Source organism: Drosophila virilis, chromosome 4 (genome assembly GCF_030788295.1).
Source record: "Drosophila virilis strain 15010-1051.87 chromosome 4, Dvir_AGI_RSII-ME, whole genome shotgun sequence".
In the NCBI taxonomy this organism is placed as follows: domain Eukaryota; kingdom Metazoa; phylum Arthropoda; class Insecta; order Diptera; family Drosophilidae; genus Drosophila; species Drosophila virilis.
This window is the reverse complement of record NC_091546.1, coordinates 18,491,751-18,516,856: the sequence shown is the minus strand read 5'-3', so window position 1 is coordinate 18,516,856 and position 25,106 is coordinate 18,491,751. Positions and strand designations below refer to the sequence as shown.

General features: G+C 39.6%; 1 protein-coding gene and 1 long non-coding RNA gene across 3 annotated transcripts in view; one reads left to right on the top strand and one right to left on the bottom strand.

Moving 5' to 3' along the window:
- side-II (sidestep II) overlaps nt 1-24,754 on the top strand; it is a 90,197-nt gene extending 65,443 nt beyond the window's left edge. For both annotated transcript variants that reach the window (XM_032437529.2, XM_032437528.2), the window contains 11 exons: nt 3,089-3,219; nt 4,485-4,644; nt 7,572-7,674; nt 9,418-9,529; nt 9,684-9,765; nt 14,395-14,536; nt 16,760-16,941; nt 18,030-18,217; nt 18,292-18,400; nt 19,054-19,274; nt 22,909-24,754. In XM_032437529.2, coding sequence (XP_032293420.1) covers nt 3,089-3,219; nt 4,485-4,644; nt 7,572-7,674; nt 9,418-9,529; nt 9,684-9,765; nt 14,395-14,536; nt 16,760-16,941; nt 18,030-18,217; nt 18,292-18,400; nt 19,054-19,274; nt 22,909-23,556 — 2,078 coding nt within the window. In that variant the 3' untranslated portion in view covers nt 23,557-24,754. The remainder of the gene's footprint in view (nt 1-3,088; nt 3,220-4,484; nt 4,645-7,571; nt 7,675-9,417; nt 9,530-9,683; nt 9,766-14,394; nt 14,537-16,759; nt 16,942-18,029; nt 18,218-18,291; nt 18,401-19,053; nt 19,275-22,908) is intronic.
- The window catches only part of LOC116651369 (uncharacterized), a 93,509-nt gene continuing 81,442 nt past the window's right edge, over nt 13,040-25,106 (bottom strand). The window contains exons 3-4 of the long non-coding RNA XR_004304341.2: nt 13,254-13,458; nt 13,040-13,180 (exon numbers count right to left, since the gene is read on the bottom strand). This is a non-coding gene — a long non-coding RNA (uncharacterized lncRNA). The remainder of the gene's footprint in view (nt 13,181-13,253; nt 13,459-25,106) is intronic.

Below are 25,106 nucleotides of genomic sequence, written 5' to 3'. Positions count from 1 at the left end.
TCATGTTTTCTTTCTTTGAAATATTTTTAATAGCACTTATTCACAGTCTTTTTAAATGTTGTTCAACATTTCTATTAGTAGCTATAAAAAAGATTAACTGAATAACAGTTTCTCAAGGCACAGACACTGTCTTTTATATATTTGACGTAAAAGTTTTCCCTGAATATGCCCCAATTTCTGTCAAAGCCAAAATACTTATTCATAGCGCATCTTAGAGTCGCCTATGGCTATCTCAATTATATTTTTGTATTTTTAATTTGTGCACACACTTGGCAAATATGTTCCGCATCGTTTCGCATTTGTTGATCCTGATGCTGCTGCTGCTGTTGTGCTGTGTGTCATGTCCTTGTTGCTGTTGTCCCCATACGATATCTCTATTCAGCATCAAGCCTGAGTTATTATGCCAACTTCGTTTTGGCTTCTTAGGCACGGCATTTGGCAAGGCCATTTGCCGTACTTTATGCCAGGGCCGGTAGGGAGTGGGAAGAGGGTGGTCTGCTAGCTGCTGCATTCCGTACATATAATTTTCTTTATGTGTGCGCGCGATGTGTGCGTATGTGACACGCTCGTTTTAAAATTTATAATGTGGCCCCGGCAAAACAAGGAAACAGGACAACAAAGCATGCAATGCAATCACAGACATAGAGATTCCCATGAGCGCACTATAGAGACAAACTGTGTGTGTGTGTGTGTTGTTAGTGTGTGTGTGTGTGTGTGTGTGTGTGTGTGTGTGCACGTCCCTTGCCCGTTGTTTATGGCTGGGCTATATTGGCGCTTGTGCTGTGTGCGTGCCTCGCATTTTGAAAAAGCGAAAGCATCGCGATATTTTTCTCAATGCCGCAATTTGAGTTGATATTTTTAAAGTGGACGCATGCTAGAGCATAGCAATAGGGTTTATGCCCTCTAGATGATATATATGCACATCTATTGAAGATTACATAAATGTTGTTAAAGTTAAAGCCGTGTCATGTCTACAAACCCAGAACAGTTACTATGGACAGTTGTATTTTGTAGTTGCATTCGAAACCAAAGCCTTGAATAATCATAAAATAATTGTGATAATATGTAAGCAGCTCTCTAGAAAAGCGAAAAGCTTTAGCTTTTAGTAGAACCTCGGGTATATATTCAAAAAGTGAAATGTTTCCAATTAGCGTTTATTATACGACCGCCTATATGTCAAATTTGACATAGTTTTTGAAGTTTTTGAAAATCACAGTTTTAAAATCTATATTGATCGATATTATGGAAATGGGAGAGAAATTGGGATATTGGCAAAAAAAATGTGCTCTTTCTGCAGAATTTAATACATTCTTCTATTCTGCGCAACGAGTTACCCATTTTTTGTCGCTTTCATGTTTCAGGTAAGCACCTTAAGTTTTCGTGATCGACATATCGGGGTAGCTTGTTTTGTCTGATCAAGAATTTATATACCATCTGGGATTGGAGATGCTTTTTTCTGCCTCTTTCCATTTTCCATGGGCATATTCAATACCTCCTGCTATATTAAGTTAGAAAGTAATATTTAAATGTATTACTAAATTAATGCCATAGTCAAATCCAAGCTGTATTCTATTCGCGGCTAGTTAGTTAGTTTGTTAGTGCACTAGTTCAGTGAAAAAATCGCTGAATCGTGGCGCAGCCGTCGCAAATATCAAATGAGGCGACTTTCATTTGCACATAAATTACGGGGCGAAACTGAGAGGCCCGAAACTCAGCAAACCCTCGATCGATGGCCGCCCCCAGAAGCGTGGCGAGTAGGGCCACCCCTTTTTCTTTTGGCTTGGGTGGTTTTAGCAGCCTTCGGTTTGGGCGAGGTGGCAGCTAACGGTAAATGATAATCACAAAAATGGCCTGCAACATGTGTGCGGAAATACGGCGGCGCGACTTTTGGCGAAAGAGTTTTTGCTGCGGCTCCCTTTCGAGCACTTTTGCTGATTGGCGCGGCGACTGCTGCCGGCTGCCAAGTCAGACCTTTGCATGTGGCGAAGAGGAGTGTTTGGGCGGAACTGGGGTAGAGTAAAGTTTGCGAGGCCATTCTAAAGTGAGCAAACTTTTGGACCCGCTCGTCGTCGTCGCCGTCGTTGTTGTCGTTGCTGTCGTCTAACTCTTGACTGGCGCCGTTTGGCTTTGGCCGCCAATAACTCAACAATATTAAGGTTGGCACGTGCACGTCCTTCCTTCGAGGTTCTATGCTGTGTTTGTCGCAAAGTTTGTGGCTCGTTAAGCAAATTCAAACGACTTAAGCGGCAACACATGTTCACAAGCAGCGCCAGGCACAGTCAGGCCCGACCACAGCCAGGCCAGACCAGACCAGACCAGACCAGTGTGTGCGATCCTTGGCTCTTGTGCCCAGTTACCATTAGATTGTTGTTCCCATAACTCTTTGTTGATGTTCCTGTCGTTGCAGCAAATCGCTCATATTTGCAGGCATTATTAAATCAAATAGATCACTCGACTTATTGCGCAGCTGATGACACGAAAGGGGCAATCATAACATCTCTGGGACAATATGGAACTCTATAAACTGTAATGTTGAGTGTTTAGTTCGTATATTAGCTGCTTTATAGAATTGTCTACTTGCAGCAGTTAGCTAACTAACTCATTTATATACCATATTACAGAGTTTTTGTATGCTGTGAACAGAATTTCAGATAGATTTTAGCATGTTATGCAAAGGTTGTTTTTTTCTGATGTGTTAAAGGATTACACGCAAAAACAAATATATTGTTTTTATATAGAAAAAGGAACTTGATACCTTAGCGTCTTTTTTTTTCAATGCAGCTGCATATAGAGTATATGATTATAAGGACATTTGAACCACGCTTCGTACAAGTTAATATTATCTTAATTAACAAATCAGTGTTGATGACTGATGAGTCAAGTTCCACACAGTCCAATCAATAAGCTGGTGATTATTAATTATGTCAATGCATTGAATAAAAAAACCAATTATTATATTCAATTACAATTATTTGCAGTTGCTTTGCAAAGCTTTTCAAAGCAGTTATAATCAGCCACAAATCCATAATTAAAACTAATCACATAACATAATTACTCACGAATTTGTTTATTTCTCGAATCATTGCAGATCCCCCATTGGTAACGCTGCGCTTGGGCTCCACACTGACACCGGATGATATCAAGGAAGGCGACGATGTTTACTTCGAGTGTCACGTACAATCGAATCCTCAATGGCGGAAACTGTTGTGGTTACATAATGTAGGTCGCGTCAAGTCAGCTGGAAGTGAGCGCTTGTCTGTCCGCATGCTCCGCCAAATACAAACTAAACCCCAAAACCCCATTGCCGAAATTCTAACAACAATGGCAGAAGCAACTGGGCTCCAGGTCGTCCGTCAAACCAGGTCCTGTGCCAGGCTCCGAGCCGGCTGTCTGCTTGGTTGGCTTCCATTCATTTCTGTTTAAGTGTCAATAACATTGGCAAGTTGCGTATGCTCCTGCTGCTGCTGGTGATGCTACCCCCAGGATGCATTGCGCTGCATTTGCTCATTTCAATTCATTTCACACCAAGAATGGCGGTCACAAAGGTGCAAGGGGCTGGCAACCAACTCCGCAATGTGCCGTTTCGGGCAAAATAGTTTTGGGATTTGCGGCATTGATTTTGAACATCACTTTGGCTGTCGCTCACTCGCAGTCGCAGTCGCAGTCGCAGTCGCAATCGCAATCGGTGCCGCCGCCCGCAATCAATCAGCAAAGAGCACACGACTGACGTCAGCCAAGTCTCGGTGCTCAGCAGCCGTAGAATGCTATACCAGAAGCGGTGCTTCTTGTTTGCGGATGGGCTTTGAGTGGTTTAACAGGCACTCGATTGTTTCACACACACACACATACACACACATATTGGCAAATGGAAATTGCTCCGTCAGACGCAAACAAAATATGGCAGAGCGTTCTAGAAATGTCAGAGAAATAGAGATTTTGCCTTTTACTATTTATTTATACTTTAATTGTTCAAAGAGGTCAATTTTAGGTTGGGTGACTCGAATTCCAAAAACTAGATTTTGTGACAAACAAAAAGAATCTTTAAAGGATTGAAAACCTTTCTCAGCACTCCCTATTTTGAGAGAGGCCCTATGAATTGATTAATTAAAAATACAATTCAGTATTGATATTCCTTACATTGAGAGAGTTCCGAAAGGTGTTTTAAAAATAATACCTTATACTTATTGTCTTTAGAAATCATTTTTATAAGCTAGGTGTTATAAGAACCGATCTAACGCTGGGAGCGCTAGTCTTCACGAATATAAATATATATGTAGAGCTCTGAAGAAACAAATTTTAGTAAAAGCAAATGCAGAATTGCCTAGCATAGATAAAGTCTGCCACCATCCAGACTGAAAGCATTGACCATGGAAGGTTAAACCAGAGAATCCCTTTATTTTCTCCATATTCGCCATAATAATAACTTTGTTTTGTCGTCAACAATAAATATTTATACTTTATATGATTCTCATGGTTGCTTTCAGGGCATTCACTTGGAGCACAATACATCGGCTCGTGTCATACGCTCCAATCAGAGCCTGGTGCTGCAGAAGATAACGAAACACTATGCGGGAAATTATGCGTGCAGCGCCATCAATGATGAAGGCGAAACGGTCAGCAATCAGTTGCCGCTGCGTGTTAAATGTGAGTATACAAATATTCAGGGCAGCATTACGATAGAGGTGTGAAGAGTGAGCCGGAGAGATGGCATAGATCAAGCAGCCTGTGCATGCCATAATCCTAGAAACTGTTGTCCTGCTGCCAGTTTATGTTTTGTCTGCATCAGTTGGCATTACGAGTAATATGGCTGGCACTTTGTTTGAATGCGTCATCTATCTGGCAGACAGCCTCGCCCGCGCCCGCGCCCGCGCCCGCTCCGCCCATCCCATTCATGCTTTTCTTATCATAAAGTCAGACAGCGACGTTGTCGTTGCCGTCGTTGTCAAGCTGCAGCTTCTGCCCTGCCTCATGCCACGCCCATGCCGCATTTGATGTATTGCATATTTTTTTTCCATATTCTTTTTTATTGTTGCTCTTGGGCTCAACTCGAGTTGAGTCGTCTCGCTGCGGCACAGTTGCGCAAGTCAAGGCTGTGAAAATATTTTTCATTTCGCTTTTTGCATAAATACAACATTTTGCCAGCGCACCGACCCGCAGCCCCGCATCGGCCCTTTCGCCTTATCTGGAAAATCCAGTCGCTTTTCATATGCTTGCCACATGCGTTGCCTCATATTTCATTGCTGCCACTGCTGCCACTGCTGCTGTTGCTGCAGTTGCAGCTGCTCCGGAATTATGCTTCAATTTAAATGGCCGCGAAATGTTGCCAACTCTTTTTCCTTTTCTCTACATCTTCTTATTCCTCACTGTCGGAAGAAGCTGCTGCATGAGGCAGCTGCGCTTTAATTCGAGCAATTTGACAAGCGCCTCCGCTCGGCTCCTGATCGCGCTCATAATGAGCTTCGCAGCCGGATTTAGCGGTTAGTCTGTCGCCTCTTGTTGCCTCTAAGCGTTACACATGTTGCAACAACAAGCTGCTCTCCAACTCAAGTGGCGCTGTTCCGCCCCCCACATGCAGCTAGACAGACGCATTGCCTCGGGCCATAAATTAAATGGCTTGGCGACGCCAGCGTCGACGTTGCTGCCAACTTCGCTGCAGACAGCGGCCACTAACATTTTGGTTTTTGTTTAAGCCCTAAAGCATTTGCAGCTTTAACAGCTACTATTTGAACAAATGTTTTAACATAATTGATGGTAATCTAACTAAAAATGTTACTTGTTCTTTGACAAAATAATTATTATCAGTTGATACGCAAATTAGATCTTAGAATCATTTTCTTTATAATATCTTAGCAGCTTATTTGGTTGACAAGTTGTTTATAACTAAACCAAGAGCTGTTAAGTTGAGTTTAAAGGATTTAGTTGGCTTAAATTTTACACGGTGCAACAAGTCTAGCCTTTAATCATAAGAATAAGCTTTGCTTTAACGTATTGATCATGAAAAGAAAAGAACAAAAAAGACCCTGCACGTTGAAAATGTACAAGAAAATGTTTACAATAGAACATTTTTCTATATATTCCACTTGTAGAAGGTTCATCATGTTATTATTTATTTACCCTGTAGGGTAGTTTGCTTATACCCTGAACCCATTAAAAATGGGTATAAGGGTATATTGTATTTGTGCAAAATCCAAATGTATGTAACAGGCAGAAGGAAGCATCTCTGACCCCATAAAGTATATATATTCTTGATCAGCATCAATAGCCGAGTCGATCTAGCCATGTCCGTCTGTCTGTCCGTCCGTTCGTTTGATGTTGGAAGAAGAGGGTTCAGGGTATCCCCCAGTCGGAAGCTCCCTCCTCTTACTTGTTATATGTTAATTTCATAATGTTTTTTATTAAGAATAATACAATTAGAAGCATTTACTTGATTTCATTAATCTGCGCACACTTTTAGCAAAGATTAAGCACCATTAATACAATTAAGATTAAGCTCGAGATATAATCCCATAGACAAGGCCAATTGTCGTCTGAAACTCATTCAATGCGGCATGTGTAAAATTTCCCCTGCCAACAATTCGTTTGATGTCATTGAACTTTTCTGTTTGTACAACAAAGGGCAACAAGTGCTTTGGCAGTGCTGTCTCGAGTGCTGGCTAATTAGCTGGCGACGACTGATCAAACAGCCCTCGTGAACTCGCAATTTAAATAAGCAACAGGAAAAGCAACAACAAAGAGGGTTGTTTTTGTTTTTGGCTAATTAATTACGCCCTTTTGTAAATTTTTAAGACAAACAATTCATCAAAAATTCAGCTTGCCTGACTGCTAATGCGTTTGGTTTGGTTTGGTTTCTGTGAGGGCAGGTGGGCTGCTGGGTGGGTGGGTTGGTGGGCTGGCAGTGGTAGGCAGTGGGGCGTTGACAAAAGCGTAAAATTACGCATACGCCACGTGTGCTGTCAGCTAATAATCCTTTAACATTTATGAACGCCTTATTTACCTGCGAGTACTAAATCATGTTGCCACATCAATTAATTTCAAGTAAACAAGGACGTCGCGTTGCCACTCGACGGCTCTTCGCGGCGTTGCCATTGCCTCTGACACTGACTGACTGCTATGGCCGCCCTCCCCTCGAACCACCCACCGCAACTGCCGCTCCTTTTCTCCATGCTGCGCGCCTACTCTAACAGATGAGTGGGCGGCCCTGCTGTCTAAATCACTTTTGTGCGTTTGCCTCAACGCGCCGACAACTTACCACAGGCAAATGCGTTGCCTCATTTTTCAGCGTTTTCTTTTATTTTCTCTTTTTCACAACATTTTCCTTTATTCTTATGCCACCCATACGAAGTTTGTCCTTATATGTGTACGGCCTTGCTGAATGTAATTTCCATTATCTTTAGTAAACTGATTTTATAAGAATTTTAGGTGGCAGTTTTTAGTCAAGTTTATAAAAGTGAAAACCTACTCACTTTAATATATGCAAATCTTTTATATATTTTTAAAGAACATAGTCTTATTTTAGTTTGCTTAGTTTCCCCATTAATTAATTATATTGTCTTTTATTCTCTTCATATCAGACACGCCTGTTTGCAAGCACACGGATCGCGTTATACTAATTGGTGCCTCCAAGGATGAGACTGTTGAGGTTATATGCGAGATACAAGCGGATCCGCCGCCACGGTGAGTTTTAATAACAACAACAAATAAAAGGGGGACCTGCTTACGAAGAAGGGCTGCTCCTTCGCTTGCCTGTGGCAGAACTTTCTCTTTGCTGCCCTTTTTTTTAGGCAATTGCTTCCGGTTTCCTGTTGAATGGATGTTTGCCAAATTGACAAATGACTGTAATTGTGTGAGTGTGTATAAGTGTGCGTGTGGGTGGGTGTGTGTAACGGAAAATGCTGTTTATATTTTAGGAAATGTATGAAATTCGACAATATTTTGATTTTGCCGACACTTGAAAGCTTTGTCCTCAGCATGCCTTAAATGTGAGCACTTTAATTTATTTTAAATATGCAGTTGCTGCTGTTGGTGTGAGGAGGGTGTGTGTGTGTGTGTGAGAGCTGGACGCTGTTAATTCACATTGCCACATTTGCCCCACTTTAATGTTTTTTTAATGAGCCCGCCGCCGCCTTGGCACCACAGCGCACCGCTGTGGCCTGTCGAGCGACTTTATGTCTGCCTCTCCCTCGCCCTCGCACCCACCATGTTCGACTTTCCCTACGTCTGTCCAGCTGCCTTGTCTTGTATTTAAATTCAATTTTTCCTTCTGTCTCGCTTTTTTGTGTTGTTGGCTTTTCTTTTTTCGTTGTCTGTGGCTAAGTCTTGAGTTGACGCTTTATGCTAAAATAATTAATCATTAGCTGGCGCAAAATATGCGCGTTGTTGCCGCTGGCAGCGCAGCTGCCTCGTGTAATTGTTGTGGTAGAGCACAACTATCGAGGGGTGTGGCGGGTGGCAATCTTGCCTTGACTGAGGGCGTTGCTCAGCGTGAACATTAAAAAAGCTGCTGCATACTTAAGGGGGGGACTTCGCGCAGCCGACCAGCCCGAGGTGGGCGGCTACAAGTTAATTTATCAGCATTTAACTGCTTGACAGCGATGCCAGCTATTTTTTCGTCTTCTTGTTTTTTAATTTTTAAATTAAAGTATCATGTAGGGAGAATTGCAAATCAGCGGCTAGAATGAAAATTTAGGTGAATATCCTTCAAGCAATTTTAAATTTGATTTAAAGAAAACTTCAAACTTCAAAACTAAAATTGAACAAAAATGTGATCTGCATTTTACTTGCAATTAACTTGCAATATAATTTTATGATATTTAAATATCTTTACGATGTGCACGTATTTTTAAAGAATAATAGAAAAAGTACTCTCAACAGCTTCGCTTTTCTTCATTAAATAAAATCGTTTAAAATAAATACGAAGTCACACAGATTAATTAATTTTTTGAATTTAATATATATTTTTTCTGTCAAATATAGTTAAAATTTCTGTCATATATATAAATATTTGTATACGGCTTTTATTAATTTATGAAGGCAGTGAGAAAAGCGAAAGCGTCCAACCGAATATGCCAGAGATAATTAACCTTTTAAAAGGCTTTCCATGTGCGAGGACTCAACTCTTTAGCTCGACAGACTGGCTGTGATATTATGTGTGTGTTTGTTTGTGTGGGTGTGTTTAACCTTTAATATTTTAACGAGCTATTTTAAAAATGTAAAACTTTCCAAACATGTCTCACTTGCTGGCCATCCCGCTGCCCCATTGGACTCGCCTCACTGTTCCGATACGGCTTTCGGCTGGACTGATGTTTCTGCCTTTTGCACGCGCTTCCTACTGACAACGCAACTGTCAAAATGTCAACGCAACACAAACAACAACAACTACAACAACAACCATAAAAATAAAACAACAAACATGTGCAGAACATTTCGCTGGAAGTTTAACAACTCGGGCGAAACTCTGGACGTGGGCAGCGAACGATTCAGCGTGAATGGAAGCCGCAGCATTTTAAAGTACACTCCGGTCACAGATCAGGTAAATAACTACCCCGACCAATTAAGCGACACACATTCAGCATAGTCGTTGCCATTCACATAAATATATATACATATGCATACATACGTACATACATATATATATATTCACATATAAAAGTACTTATATTTACATATTTTTGACGTATTTGCAGGATTATGGTACACTATCCTGCTGGGCGGCTAACGAGGTGGGCACACAACAACAGCCCTGCCTCTTCCAAGTGGTTTTAGCTGGTAAGCGCACAGTAGCTCAACCGTTTTAATGAGTGCTCACTGTAAAGGCTGCTACGTTTATACATACCATAGCATTAGTTCCTTTAGTTTGACAGCTGCAAATAGCTTTTTTTATATACAAAGATTCTGTTTGCGTACTTCATTTCTGAATTGTTTTTAATAAGGAGTTATTTTTTAAGAATTTTTATTTTTTGTCATCAATCAAATGCTTTCGTCATAAGTAAATTAATAATATAGGATATTAAAATAATATATTATAGAATAAGATATAATATATTAAAACTTACTAGAATACAAAATAGCTTACTATAATATAATAATATCATAATGGAATAATAGAAATTATAAATAAATCATATTTTTAGCTGCCCCGCCTGGTTCCTAGATGACCACTATATCCTTGGTTACGCCATGCCATGGATATAGTCCTGGTGAACCTAAAGGACCCAATTCCTTTAAAATGTACAAGGAAATGGTCTAAAAATTTATGTATGACTCTTCCACAGCCCCTCTCCATGGTTCCTAGTTGACCCCAATATCCTTGGTCATGCCGTGCCATAGATAAAGTCCTGGTGAACCTAAAGGGCCAAATTCTTCTGAATTTCGCAAGGAAATGGCCAAGATATGTATGCATGCTCTTTTGAGACACACCCAGTAGCCACGCCCCTTCGGATGTCCTTTAGCCAACAGATACAAAAAGGACAGTCATGCTCCAGACTCTTAGATGACCCCCTAATCTTCTGATGCAATTTGATGCAGTTAATCTTTACGATCATAACGCATCAAGGTTTTTGAAAATCGGCAAGGATATGACCGAGTTATGACTATTTTTCTGAAAAGGATGTTGACACAAAATCGGCCATAACTTGGCCATTTCAAGTACTATCCTGATGTCCTTTGGCCAACAGATTGTCATTTTACGTCCAATTAAAAAAATTTAACAAAAAGGACGAAAGTCCTTTTGAGAGCTGAGAAAAGAGGACATTTATGTATACAGTTAAAGTCTTATGACGCGGCCATATCCTTGCGTATCCTGATGAGTCCTGTGTCAAACATTGGGCATGGGCTAGGACTATAATGTGGCCAAAGGACATCTTTCTAGTCCTTGTACTTTTCCATCTATGGCTACTTTTCTATACAGGACATTCTTTTTATAGCCATAACTCGGCCAAATCCTTAAGGATATCGGAAGGATATACTTTTTTGAGTTCGTGGGGAGCAGATCTATCGATTTGCATTCAAGGATTTCCAGGATTCGACAAAAAAATTTTCTATAATTTCTGTAAGGGGGTTGGTCAGAAAATCGAAAATTTCAGGACTAACTTCGCCATTTGAAGGACTATCAGGATGTCCTTTGGCCAGTAGATAGTCCTCATCATCCCATTGAAGAATATACAAACCGAAGGACGATAGTCCTTCAAACAGCTGAGAAAAAAGGACTTTTTTATAAACAAAAAATAGCTCATAACTCGGCTATATCCTTGAATATCCTGACGAGTCCTGTGTCAAAAAAATTGTATTGACCAGGGCTACCAACTGGCCAAAGGACATCCAAATCGTCCTTTTAGTTTCCGAGATATGAAGGATTTTGTGTCAAATGACCATTTCCCTGCAATCCGGGACTGAAAAAATGGCCAAGTCCAGGATTCTTAGATGACCCCCTAATTTTTTGATGCAGACCGATGCGCTTGGTCCTTACGAGCCTAACGCACCATGTCCTTTGAAAATCCGCAAGGATATGGCCGAGTTATAAGCATTTTAAGACACAGATTTAATTTGGACGGCAAACAATAAAATATTGCATACCCAAAAGGGGCATTTTTTGGGATCACTTATTTTCGCGATTTTTTTTTAATTCTGCATAAGTACCAGGCCAACAGAATTGATCAGAAGGTCGACAAAAATAGGGAACGAAAAATTTCATTGCATACCCAAAAGGGGCGCTCAAGTCAGCGGCTGGGTCGCGAGCGAAATTTTACTAAAATACCAGGCGAACAGAAATGTCTAGCAGGCAGACGAAAATCTTGGAATGAAAAAAATCAATGCATACCCAGAGGGGCAAAAATGTTTTGCTCAAAATTAAATGTGCCCCTTTTGGGTATGCAATATTTTATTTTTTGCCGACCAAATTAAATTTGTATTTTAAAATGCTTATAACTCGGCCATTTCCTTGCGGATTTTCAAAGGACATGGCGCGTTAGGCTCGTAAGGACCAAGCGCATCGGCCTGCATCAAAAAATTAGGGGGTCATCTAAGAATCCTGGACTTGGCCATTTTTTCAGTCCCGGATTGCAGGGAAATGGTCATTTGACACAAAATCCTTCATATCTCGGAAACTAAAAGGACGATTTGGATGTCCTTTGGCCAGTTGGTAGCCCTGGTCAATACAATTTTTTTGACATAGGACTCGTCAGGATATTCAAGGATATAGCCGAGTTATGAGCTATTTTTTGTTTATAAAAAAGTCCTTTTTTCTCAGCTGTTTGAAGGACTATCGTCCTTCGGTTTGTATATTCTTCAATGGGATGATGAGGACTATCTACTGGCCAAAGGACATCCTGATAGTCCTTCAAATGGCGAAGTTAGTCCTGAAATTTTCGATTTTCTGACTAACCCCCTTACAGAAATTATAGAAAATTTTTTTGTCGAATCCTGGAAATCCTTGAATGCAAATCGATAGATCTGCTCCCCACGAACTCAAAAAAGTATATCCTTCCGATATCCTTAAGGATTTGGCCGAGTTATGGCTATAAAAAGAATGTCCTGTATAGAAAAGTAGCCATAGATGGAAAAGTACAAGGACTAGAAAGATGTCCTTTGGCCACATTATAGTCCTAGCCCATGCCCAATGTTTGACACAGGACTCATCAGGATACGCAAGGATATGGCCGCGTTATAAGACTTTAACTGTATACATAAATGTCCTCTTTTCTCAGCTCTCAAAAGGACTTTCGTCCTTTTTGTTAAATTTTTTTAATTGGACGTAAAATGACAATCTGTTGGCCAAAGGACATCAGGATAGTACTTGAAATGGCCAATTTATGGCCGATTTTGTGTCAACATCCTTTTAAGAAAAATAGTCATAACTTGGTCATATCCTTGCCGATTTTCAAAAACCTTGATGTGTTATGATCGTAAGGATTAACTGCATAGGGCTGCATCAAAACAATATGATGTCATCTAAGAATCCAAGGCGGCGGCTTTTTTGCTTTGCGCGGAACTTTCAAATGAAACCCATAACAGCTAAATAAAAACGCATTTAAATGTTCAGTATTAAATTTAACTTTCGTTATGTTTATAATACGATAAATGTCATTTAGCAAAAAATGTTGCTTAGCTTAGCGTCAACTTGGCCACTTCGTTCTCCAGGGTGTTGGCCGGCTCTGATAGAATATCCTTAGGCATCGATAGGCACCTTTATTGTTGCGTAGAACGAGAAAGTTATATAAGTTTGTTATGTCAAGAGAAATGGGTCTAGGAGTACTTACCAGGTCACAGATTAAGCGGCCGGAATGATGCACCCGGAGAAAGGCGGTGGGTCGAACGCAGCTCATTCAAATGGAAACAGTGGAGATGTGAGACCGGAGTGGCGTCGGGATGAGTTTGAACAAGTTAGAAGAGTTGTCTACGGAATTCCCAAGAATTTAGATGTCCGATTTATTTGTATGTGTAGCAATGTCTTAAACCATTTTCCTTTCAAAGACAAATAATATTTACTAATACATTGGAAGAAGAAAAAACAAATCGTATTTTGATAAGTCTTTAAAATAAATCTTACGAAATAAAAAAGTTATTCAACAAAGAACTTAGTTTTCAAGTTATGTTTCTAGTTGAATTCTGTGGTAGAGTATTCGGCCGACTCCGACATTCCCATAGTCTGCAACTGACAGGACACAGGGGCTATCTACAGGCTATCGATTGAGTGTGGGCTAGAGGCTTGCACTTTTCAGATACTTTTTTTCATAGTATCTTTCAGATACATGTTTTCTTTCTGCATCATTTCTGACTCAGATATATATTTTTTAAATTTAGACTCATTCATTAAAGTTCTTTTTGATACTTGTGTCTCTCTCAAATACTTTAATAAATATATTTTAGAAACATTTAAATATATCAGATACCTGAGCATCTTTTAGATCATTTTAAAACTTTTATACCTTTCTTATCACATTGATTATATATTATTTTGTAGACACTTTTGTTTTTTACTGCTTGTAATTTATTTTTATATATATCTCACAGATCCTTTTAGCAGCAAAAACCTTTCTACTGTCATATACTTTTGAAAGCTATCTGAGTTTTTACTTATTGTATAAACATAGCAAATGTTACGTGCGCGTCTGTCTGTTTCTTGAGTATTTGCTTTTTGACCCCAACAAGTAAAGGCCTCAAGCAAACACTCACATGGCCCTCACTGACTCTTACTTTAAACCCGAAACAAACAGACCAGAAAGTGAGTGCAACAATCTGGCTTTGTCAGCATTACCAATCCAAAAAAAAAAAAAAGAAAAATGAGAGAAACATTTTATATATTTCCTTTTCTCTGTATTTCTTGTTAATTTGCTGCACAACCTGCGCACGTTGGACAACATAAATCTGATTCCGACAACCCCGATGCCCAACTTGCAGCTCTGCCAAATGGCGTCAGCAATTGTAGCATCTTCAATCGCACAGAGCTCAGTGTTGACATACAATGCATACCCGGCTACGACGGCGGTCTGCCTCAAATATTTGTACTCGAAATGTTTTCAACACGCACCGGCATTACCAGGTAAGCATATTAATCAGCTACTCGTACAGCCCGACAGCTACACAAACACACACGCACGGACAACACGTTGCTTGTCGCCGACAACGGTTCGTCCCGCCCCTCTCTCCTCTGGCACGCTTATAAGCGGATTACGTTTGGCAACTTTGCTTAGCCCCCTTAAGGCTCAGGTTTTCACCATATGTCAAATAACTGAGAATATACGATTTAATATTGCCTCAGGCGAAACCAAGTGGGTCGGGAGTGTATTATTATAAGTTGGCACTAATTTAAGATCTACTTGAAATAAGTATGGCAAAAACGAAAAGAATGCCAAGAGGACAATAGCAAAAAAATACTGTTCAAGCTATCAAAAGCTATGTGACGTTTCACGTTAGCAGAAAATGAGATGAAACTTTTCGCAAAATATTTTATGATGAAGCACATGGAATTTAGTTTAACTGACTATTAGAAAGAATTTCTCATTACATTACAGAGAAGTAAAGTAGTAAAAAAGGGTTTGCTGCAGTTTAGAGAAGGAATTGTAAGTTTGCAGAGAATATTATGATTTTGTCATTTAATGTGCAACGATTAGAAGAAGGAGATTTCTCTGCATAACAATAGTATAACATAGCTGTGTTTGTTAGTCCATCATTATTAAATTTTGCATAGTTCCGTCAAAATATCCTGGCACAGGCGTTTATTGCCTCACAAATTAGCTTGCATCTACAAATGCTTTTACTTTTTACAGATACCTTTGGTTGCCCACAGCCTGCTTTATATGGTTCATAATACATGAGCTATTAGTATATGTGAATGGTCACATTCACACACATATATACACAATATATAAAGTGTATCTGCACTTGACAGCTACCATTAAGCGATACCAGCAGAATATTATTCAATATCAGTTTCAGTTTGACAATTGTGTGTATGGAGCGAATTGAAGGGCGGGTGGGATGAGCCGTGCTGTCCGGTGTGCGTGTGCGTGTGTGTGTGAGACAAGTGTTTGGCACATCAGCATGTGTGTGTATGCTCCTTGGGGGAGCGTGTAATTAGGCGTAAGAGAGGGCGCTTCTAGCCAAGTTCACCCTCCACTCAATATTGTGTGAGCGACAATCAACAATTTATATGCATGTCAAATGGGTATTTAAAAAAATGCGCATTTTTATTACGGCCCAAGCCCTAAATCGTCGAATCGTATTCATATGCACACATAACATTATGCGACAGCATTGTATAAATTTTCTGTCAGTTGCCCTCGAAACGAGACAAAACCAAAAACATTTCATAAATATTGCTTATTAAAACAATGACACTGACCCGCGGGGGGAATGATGAAAGCAGCCCCAGCAATATCAAAGGACCCTTATTCAAAAAGATTGCGCCAAAACGCAACAAACGTCGTCATCAATGTAAAAATGTTTGTTAAGGCAAATGGCATACGGGAAATAAGAGAAAAGAGTTAGCGCCAGAATACAGAAGCTTGAATACACTGCAGTATGGTAAACTAAGGCCAACAAAAGGTAGGAGATCAATTAAATTAGTTCAATTCAAAATATTAAACACAGCTGAGTAGTAATACAATTCAAAGGTCGTGGAAATTTAGAAAACAATTTTTAGATATGGTATAATACTAAAAAAAATTGAAAATTCATTCAACATCTATAATATAAATATGAAAATATAAATGCATGCTTAGAATTCAAAAGTTATTTATTTTAAGGTCATTTCTAAAAATTTCAATTAAATAATTTTGCTTGTATAAAGACATATTTCGTGTTAACGTGTCACATACTGCTGCAGAAATTGCTAATATCCTTGGCAAGGGCATTAAAAGGATGAACGAATGATGTAAAATTTATATAGACATTGAACCCTAATATTTCAGAGTTTGGCAAAAACAAAAGGGCGACCGAGACAAGAGACAAGTGAAAGCCGCAACAAGGCAAAAGGCATCAAATTTAAATTGAGGTCATGATTGGAGCATTCCTTCGGTTGGGTGGTTTTGGTCTTCATTTGTGGGTTAGGCTTTGAGGTTGGTTGACTTGGGCCATGGTCCAAGGCATAAATGTAGAAAGGCGTAAGCTGCCAAAAATATATATACAAATATATTTGTTCTTGGCGGGGTTTTGTGCCATCCTGACATTTGATTGCACATGATTAAAGGCTTAGAGCTGTTGATTTGCCATGCTGATTTAATAACACATAATAATATGCTGGGGCCCATCTCTTTTTTTTCAGACTTAATCTAACCAATGCGGAGGAGGCGCTCTTCTCGCTGGAGAATCTGGACACGCTCACATCGATGATGATGCAGGAGAATAACTCGCTGAGGATGCGCATTTACTCTTACAATCAAAAGGGACGCAGTGCGGCATATCTCTTGCCCGATTTCATAATTGGCTCAACAGCTTACAAGACAGGTGAGTGGCACCCACAAAAACACACACCCGCACACACACATACTCATACATGTGTGTGTGCTAGCTGGCTAGGCTTGATTGATAGATGGGAATTGTAAGGCTGCTGCTTGCATTTGACACATGAAGCTGCTGCCTTCTGGCTGACTCTGCCTGCAGACTGCTGCTTTTCAGTGATTTTATGTTTTAATCCCAGGCCAGGGTATCCAACTTGCCCTGACAGCCCCGACCTGGGGCGAGTGTGTGTCTTCCACATATGGTGGCAACACTTGACAGGTACCATTATCATCTGCAGTACTTACATAATCAACATGCCTGCCTCATGGGCCGCATTTTGATGGCTTAAAATATATGTAAAATTACTGTTTTGATGTGCCAAACTGCACTTCAGTAGGAACATGGCCACGCACAGTGGTTGCATACAGGGAGAAATATGTATGAAATTTATTTAATATATAAATTAGTGCATTGATTTGCATACTCACAGGCAAAACTAGCACCACACTCAATAATGTATTTATTTTTAGTTTATAGAAGCTTTAAAATGTTTATTATTGAGAGAGGGCAGAATTCTTCAAAATATTTTGGTGATTTTTTCAAGATAATTATAATATTAAATGGCAATTTGCTTGAGTTTGTTAACTTGGTTTCTGGGCTTATTAATAATCGAAAAACGATTTGCTCAACCAATCTACAATTCCCATTTTGTTTTCTATTTTTTGCATAGTGCGTTCTTTCACTGTGCACTTGCTTATGCTGTTTAATGGTATCTAAATAAATTAATGAAGTTTTGTTTTCCATTTAAATACATTGTACGTGCCACTGTACAGTTGCCAAGATAACTCATACCCACTTTTTGCCAAATCTTCTCATTTTCATATCGTTGACACAATTCGCCTAAAAATAAAACTGTCAAACGACAAACAAACTGAATGGAAACGCCTCCCTGTTACATGTGTGCAATATTTGCGATGTCCGATGTGCGTGGTGCGATGGCAATCTATCTAAAACCGACGATGATTTATGACCGACGATTGTCAACCTGTAATTACGACAATAACCGATGACAACAATAACAACGATAACAACAGACGACGATGTGACGCTAACATTGTCCCCGGTGATTGTTGGCAGCGTTCTGACCATCATAATTATTGGGGTGGCCATCGCGATACGAATATTTCTGGTAACATTCGTGCACAATTTGCGACGCAACCGGCCACATGGCAACAAGGCGACATCAGCGGGCGTTGTCGTCCAAGCGGCCGATGTCTTCAAGGTGAGCACACATACTCCTTCTATCCTACCTGACACTCGAATGCAATTAAAATAACGTTTGGCGACATTTTGCAGAGCGGCAACCTGGAGAAACCGCGCTGGCAGCACACTGATATAAAAACGAAATCATCGGAGGATTTGGTCGAAGACGAACGTGATCCAGATGTAATACCCTCACAATATGGTAAGCTCATAACAACAACAGCCTGACGCTCACTACAAATACTTTTCGGGCACATAAGCTAATTCAGGCAGTTTATAAAAGTTTTTGAGAATGTCTGAAGATAATTAGTTTAAGCATCACAACTGTTAAGTACTAGCTTTAAGTTAAGGGTATTTAAGAATTTAACCAAGACAAGAGAAGAAATTCGAGTCACACGGATTTTATAGTGCGACAACGTGCACTTTGATCATTCAGCTTTAATCAAATTTTATGGTTACTTTTCTGACATTTACTTTCATGTGTCTCGCTATCGCTGCTATCGCTGATGCTTGCTCGGCGGACAACATCGCGTAATCGTAATCAATCTCATCAACACACAACAATACCGACCGACAAACCAAACATGCTGCGACCCCCCGCCAAACCAATCCAAACCGACCCAAACCGAACCGAACGGAACCAAAACCAATCCAATCCAATCAACGGATGCAATTTTCTTTTAATCGTAAATATTTTTAACGATGGCATACGCCAATCTAAAACGCCACCGCATCCTCATATGACCACCGGACTCGGACTCGGACTCGGACTCGGACTCGAATCTCGTACGCGAATGCGAACGCGAACTCGGACCCCAAACGTGGCACCATCATCAATAAATTTCAATCGCACAGTGGGCGGCAGCAGCGCCGGCAGCAGCGGCAGCAATGCCTCCAATGTGGGCAGCACCACAGCCGGCACAACCACCGGCAGCAACACATCGACAGCGGTCGCCGCAGCTGTATCCGCAACCGACCGCGATGCGCATCAGTTTGCTGCGGCAGCAGCTCCAGCAGCGACGTCGTCTGCCGTTGGACTCGTTGGCAGCATTTCCAAATGGTCACCCAATGGCAATGTAAGTAACCCAGCCCTGTATTACGAATGAGCAATATTTATATCTTCAACTATTTTTTATTGGCTTTGTGCAGTTTCAACTATCTATCGCTTTAATTAGTCTTTTAAGGTGCAAATACCATAAGGGTTTATTCGAAAATCAAATCCAGTTTGGAAAACCAGCAAAAGAAAAATACGATAAACTAATCAAAGTGCACAAAAGTTACAAAAAGTCACATATTGAGAGATATAATTAAAAACAAGTAAGAGGTTTTAGTCGGAAGCTCTCGACTAGGGGATACCCTGAACCCTCTTCTTCCAACATCAAATGTATAAATATATTCTATTTTAGAAGCTATTTGTTAAGTTTGGTGACTCTAGCTCTAATTATTTACCAACATTTCCCAGGATATCTTACAAGTTTTTACAAGTCTATAGCTCTTATGTGTTCTGAGATCCTTGCGTTCATACATACGGACGGACAGACAGACGGACATGGCTAGATCGACTCGACTATTGATGCTGATCAAGAATATATATACTTTATGGGGTCGGAGATGCTTCCTTCTGCCTGTTACATACATTTGGATACAATATACTCCTATACCCATTTTTAATGGGCTCAGGGTATAAAAAGGTCTATTCGAGCAGAACAGGGAAAAGATTTGGGACCAATGATTGCCTTTAGATTTGCATTGCCATTTGATTGAGTCGTCGATTTTGCTTTTTTTTCTACTTTTACTTTCGTTTTTATGAAAGTGTAGATATGAGTCTCGTATCAGTTCTGGTTATTATTTAATCGGGCTTTCGGGGTCTTTTTCTTTTTCACACCAAAACCAATCAAATACCCAAATTGCCAAATCGCTAAGCAAAAGTGTGGACAACCACAGCGCGGGCGATCAAATTCCAATTCCAATCGCAAGCCCCCATAAAGGCGAAACCTCAAACTCAAGCCTCAAAGCATGCCAAAGGGTGTTTATTAAAAAAAGCTTTTAAACTGTCAGAGCGCACGTCTTGTTGCTCGCCCCCATTCAGCAGTTATAAATAAAAGCCATTGGCTAAGACTGAGTATAATGCGGCAAGCATTTTTGTATTGCAACCAGCAACCAGCCAACAGGCAACAGACAGCGACAAGGTAATTGCGAGTTCCTTTCTTTATTTCGCCCATTTACAAACACAATACATCATGTCGAGCTACCCATAATCAATCAATATTTTCAGTATTTATATTGCTTAACATTCTTTGGCTGCCTTTCTTAACTAGCTGAATGAGGTGGGGGGCTTTATGGGGGGGAAAGGTAGGGATTTTGTGGCCGTAAATCAGTTCAATGTGATTGAATGTGCAACATGTGTGCGCTGTAAGTTTCATGGAAGAGAATAAAGAATCGAGTTGCCTAACAATTTCGGAATATGCAAAAGTTAGCTGCGTTAAATTTAAATGAAAATACAAAAAAAAAAAGGAATTATTGAAAAGTGAGTAAAATATTGGGGAAAGTATTGATAACTTGAAAATGATATTACTTTTAATTTCAAATGTATTATGTGAATATTTCTAGTTAACATTTTGTTTTGTGAATGTTATTTAATTACTGAATATATAATTGTGAAAGGAGGCGTCTCTTAAACGGGGATTAATAATATTTGGTATGATTATCATCAAACAAAACTTAAATCCAATAGTTGATATAGCAAATATATGATAATCAAGCAATACTTGTACAACTCGATACCAAATAGGTAGACAGACAGTGGGACATGGTTGAAATGGCCTAAATTTATATTTTTACATAAATTATATTTTTTCTCCTCCTGCCTTGAAATAAGCTGTTCATTGTTTTTGATGCATACAAATAATATTTACATGCATTTGAAAAATATATTTATATCTATAATTCTTCAGCTAATGCCTATATGGCGAATTGGCTTAGTGAGCCTTTTGTAGCTTGTTTAATATTTTATATATTACGTCCATTAAACAGAGACCGCAAATTAAAGCTTTTGAATAGCAAAAACAATTAAAACATTTATGCACAATTATAATTTTAATAAATGAATACATTTTCGACCAATGTTTGCACTATTCATAATTTCTATGGAATTTTCGTTTTATTTGAGCTTAAATTATAAATTCGAGATAGGCGCAACTGTGTGACCATTTCGCTCAGCCATTTGTTTTCATTTCATTAAATTTGCAATTAGAGTTCATTTATGGATTTTGCGACTAGTCTAAATGCCAATGGCATTATCATAAGCTGTTCCGAGTGCGATTAGAGTGCTGCTCGTAACCATATGCCACTGACAGACCAACTGCCCCAATAAATATATATTATATCTATATATATTTATGCATGTATATGGCAAATTTCAATAATCTGCCAAAAAACTGATTGTTGCCACACCCAGCAAGAAAATCCCATTCGGAATGCCAGGCAAAATGCATGTTTGGCAAGTGGAAGCTCTCTAGTCGGGAATGCCCGATTGGAATATGCCCTGTAGCCAGTTCCAAGCTTTCATTCAAAGCATTCGAACTTCCATGAAATTTGAAATCAACAAAACATATAAAAAGGGGTAGATCGACTCTGTTGTTGATACTGAGCAACAATTTGTATAATTTGCGAGCTCGAAAGAAAGCTTCATGCTAGCAGTTGTTTTACATTTTCCCCAAACAATTCTACCCCGTCTTTAGGCTATAAAACAGGGTGTAAAAATACCCCGAAAAAATAAGTAAAAATTACAAAAAATATTACGAATGCTGCGGTTTTTGGCAGAGATAACCGCCAGGCCGAAGAGGGGTTAGGGGATGTTTCTACAGGGCATACTGTGAATGGAATTTGTAGCGCTGATTTCAATTACGTTTAAATTACCAACAGGCATTGGGGGGCGTATGGCGTGGAATGTTACCGTAGCTGTGGCCGTAGCTGCCGTAGCCATGGCAAATGGTGGGCATAACTCAATTCGTTAATTAAATAATTTTAAATATTGGCAAACATAGCGCAAGCAGGAGAATCGCCGCATTGGTGCATCGGCAACAACAACGGCTATTCGCAATGCAATTCAGCAATTTGGTAGTCGCAATGAGAGAGATTTTCAATTAGAATTTCCAATACAACTGCCCGGAAAACAAAGTATTTTTTCAATTATCAAGCGTTTGGTTTTTATACGCTCACATTTGGCAGGCTGTTAAAAACTATACTCGAGTTTGACTGCGCTGGAAGTCATCTTATAAAGTTAAACAGTAACAATGTTAAAAGGACTAACACATTTCTACAAAATGAATATAAGAAATGTGTGAAAATGTGTGTAAAAAATAATTTTCTGAACTTCAACTAATTGGAAATTTCATCTTTTGAGATACTGATTGATTCCCTATTATATAAATGACATATAAATTGACAAAAAATTAAATTTAATTTCGATTGAAAGTGTGTGAAAACTTCGGTTAACTAAATTAAAAGTAAGTCCAACTGAACTGCATTGGTAAATTTCTAATTTCCGTTTCAAAAACACGCTCAACCACCAAAACATACTTTTAGAAAATCTATGGGTGGGCAAGAAGCGTGGTGGGGCTAGTACACTTAATGCAATTGGCATTTGAAAACTTTCCACCTGAATGAGTCGAATGCGCTTTCAACTTTTATCTGCCATCTGTTTTACAGGCACCGACCATGACGACGACTACGACACTGTCCAGCGATCCGTCGAATCCGCCGGTCACCTACAATCAGATCAATGCGCAGCGGGCACAGCTGCTGGCCGCAGTGGCAGCGGTCGGTGGCGGCTGCAGCAGCACTGTCATCTCGCCCAGCAGCAGCATAATGGGCAGCCTGGGCGCTGGCAAGCCGCTGACACTGGGCATGGGCGGCACCATCATTGGATCGCCCACGTCGCTGTCGTCGACGGCGACGCTGGCAGCGCATCTGCAGCCGGCGCACAGCAGCGGAGTCGGCACACTGCCGCCTGGCCTGGGCAGCGGCGGTGGCTATATAATGAATGCCTATGCCAGTGGCAGGCTGCATCATCCGCCAGGCGGTGCTGGTGTGGGTCACACGGCCACGTTAAATCGCCATCATCATCATCAGCAGCATCACCAGCAACAGCAGCATCATCAGCATCAACATCATCATCAGCATCCCGGCTCCGGGTCGAGTTTGTTGCTGGGCAGTGTTGGCAGCGTAATGGGCGTGGGCGTCACCTCAACAACAACCACCTCGTGCAATTCCTCACAGGACTTGGATGACAACATTAATATAAATGCGATTAAGGATTGTCTCATGACGCAACGTGTGCCCGAGAGCTGCGTCTAAGTTGAGAATTATAATGTCTAGACTTGGACCTTCGATTAGCAACCTACACCTAGAACTAGACTTAAACGTCAGCTAAACGTGCTATATGTATGTAGTTGTATGTATATATATATATATATATATATTTAATATGTATGTCGTAGTAATGTTCCCGTTAAGGTGCTGTGCATAGCTATGTTAAGTTATATTCTTTATGACCATCTGCATATCTTACGCATAGATTTCATGGCATATCCTTTCCAATATCAATTGAGAAACAACTGTGAACAAATGCGGTGGCTACATATTAGCTGAATCGCAGCGACAAGTTGGCAATACCTTTTGCGAGATACTGACTCGTCAATAAATCGATAAGTTATCAACAACTTTTAGGGCAATGTTATCAACTGTTAAACCAATGCAGTGTAATCACATATCTTCGAAAATGTATCATTTAACACAAATGCGACTCAGTTTAATAAAAAGTAATACTGGAGAAGTTATGTGCAATTATTTCATTTAATTGGTAATACCTGTTGAAAGGTGATGTCGCCCAACCTTACTCCCGACAAAAATGCGTTATTTAAGCCATGTTAACAATATTTCCAAAATTCAAAGCAAAATTATGTCCTTTCATAAACTGAAAATTCTTAACAAATTATTTAGAGCGTATTAAAACTTTAAGTGAAAATTAAATTTAAATAATAAATATTGTTAAGGCAACTTCAAAAAGACTCTGAAACTTAGTAGAAAAAATTTAATTTGTAGCGAAAATGTTCCCAAACACAAAAAAAAAATAAAAATAAAATAAAATAGCTGGAAGATAAAAGTATATAAGAAAAGTACTACGATTAAGTCAAGTTGTAAATAATAAACTTACTAAACTTGTATAAAGCAAATGTACTTAGTCTACGATTTTTGTTGTTTATTTATTTAACTATATAGACGCTGCTAACTGTAAGCGCAGTTAAATTATGTGTGAAAGTATCCGTAATGAGAACGGGAATGTCCTGCATAGTAAAAGTAAATATAGTAAAAATGTAAAATTAATGCAAATTGTTAGAGCGCATTGCGTTTAAGCAGAATTTAATGACAGAGTTTAGTTAAAAATGTGTTAGGCTATAAATAAATCTATGCATACAAATTGATAAATCAATTAACTAAGTCATCAAAAATTGTGACAAAAAATAAGAATACTAAGAAAATGGTAAAAATAAAATGATTAATTATTGCAAAAAAAACGTGACTTATGTCGACTTCTTGGGAAGTGTTGGAACCAATGCTATTAAAAGTTGTTTAGTCCACAGATCTTATGGGTTAATACACAGTATCTTTCGAGTATATCATCACGAGTGACAAAAAACAAACTAACAATAATTAAGCAGCACAAGTGGGCTCTAAGCAAAGCCAAAACCTCTTAGCAATCAACAACTTTTTGGTTTCCTATACATTTATAACGTTCAAATAGAATTTTGGGTGCCTCACATGCAGCTAGACCAATTAAAGCCGCCACTCAAATACGTGCCCAACTCTGGTGGTTCACACTGGAAACCACAGTTGGCTAACACCCC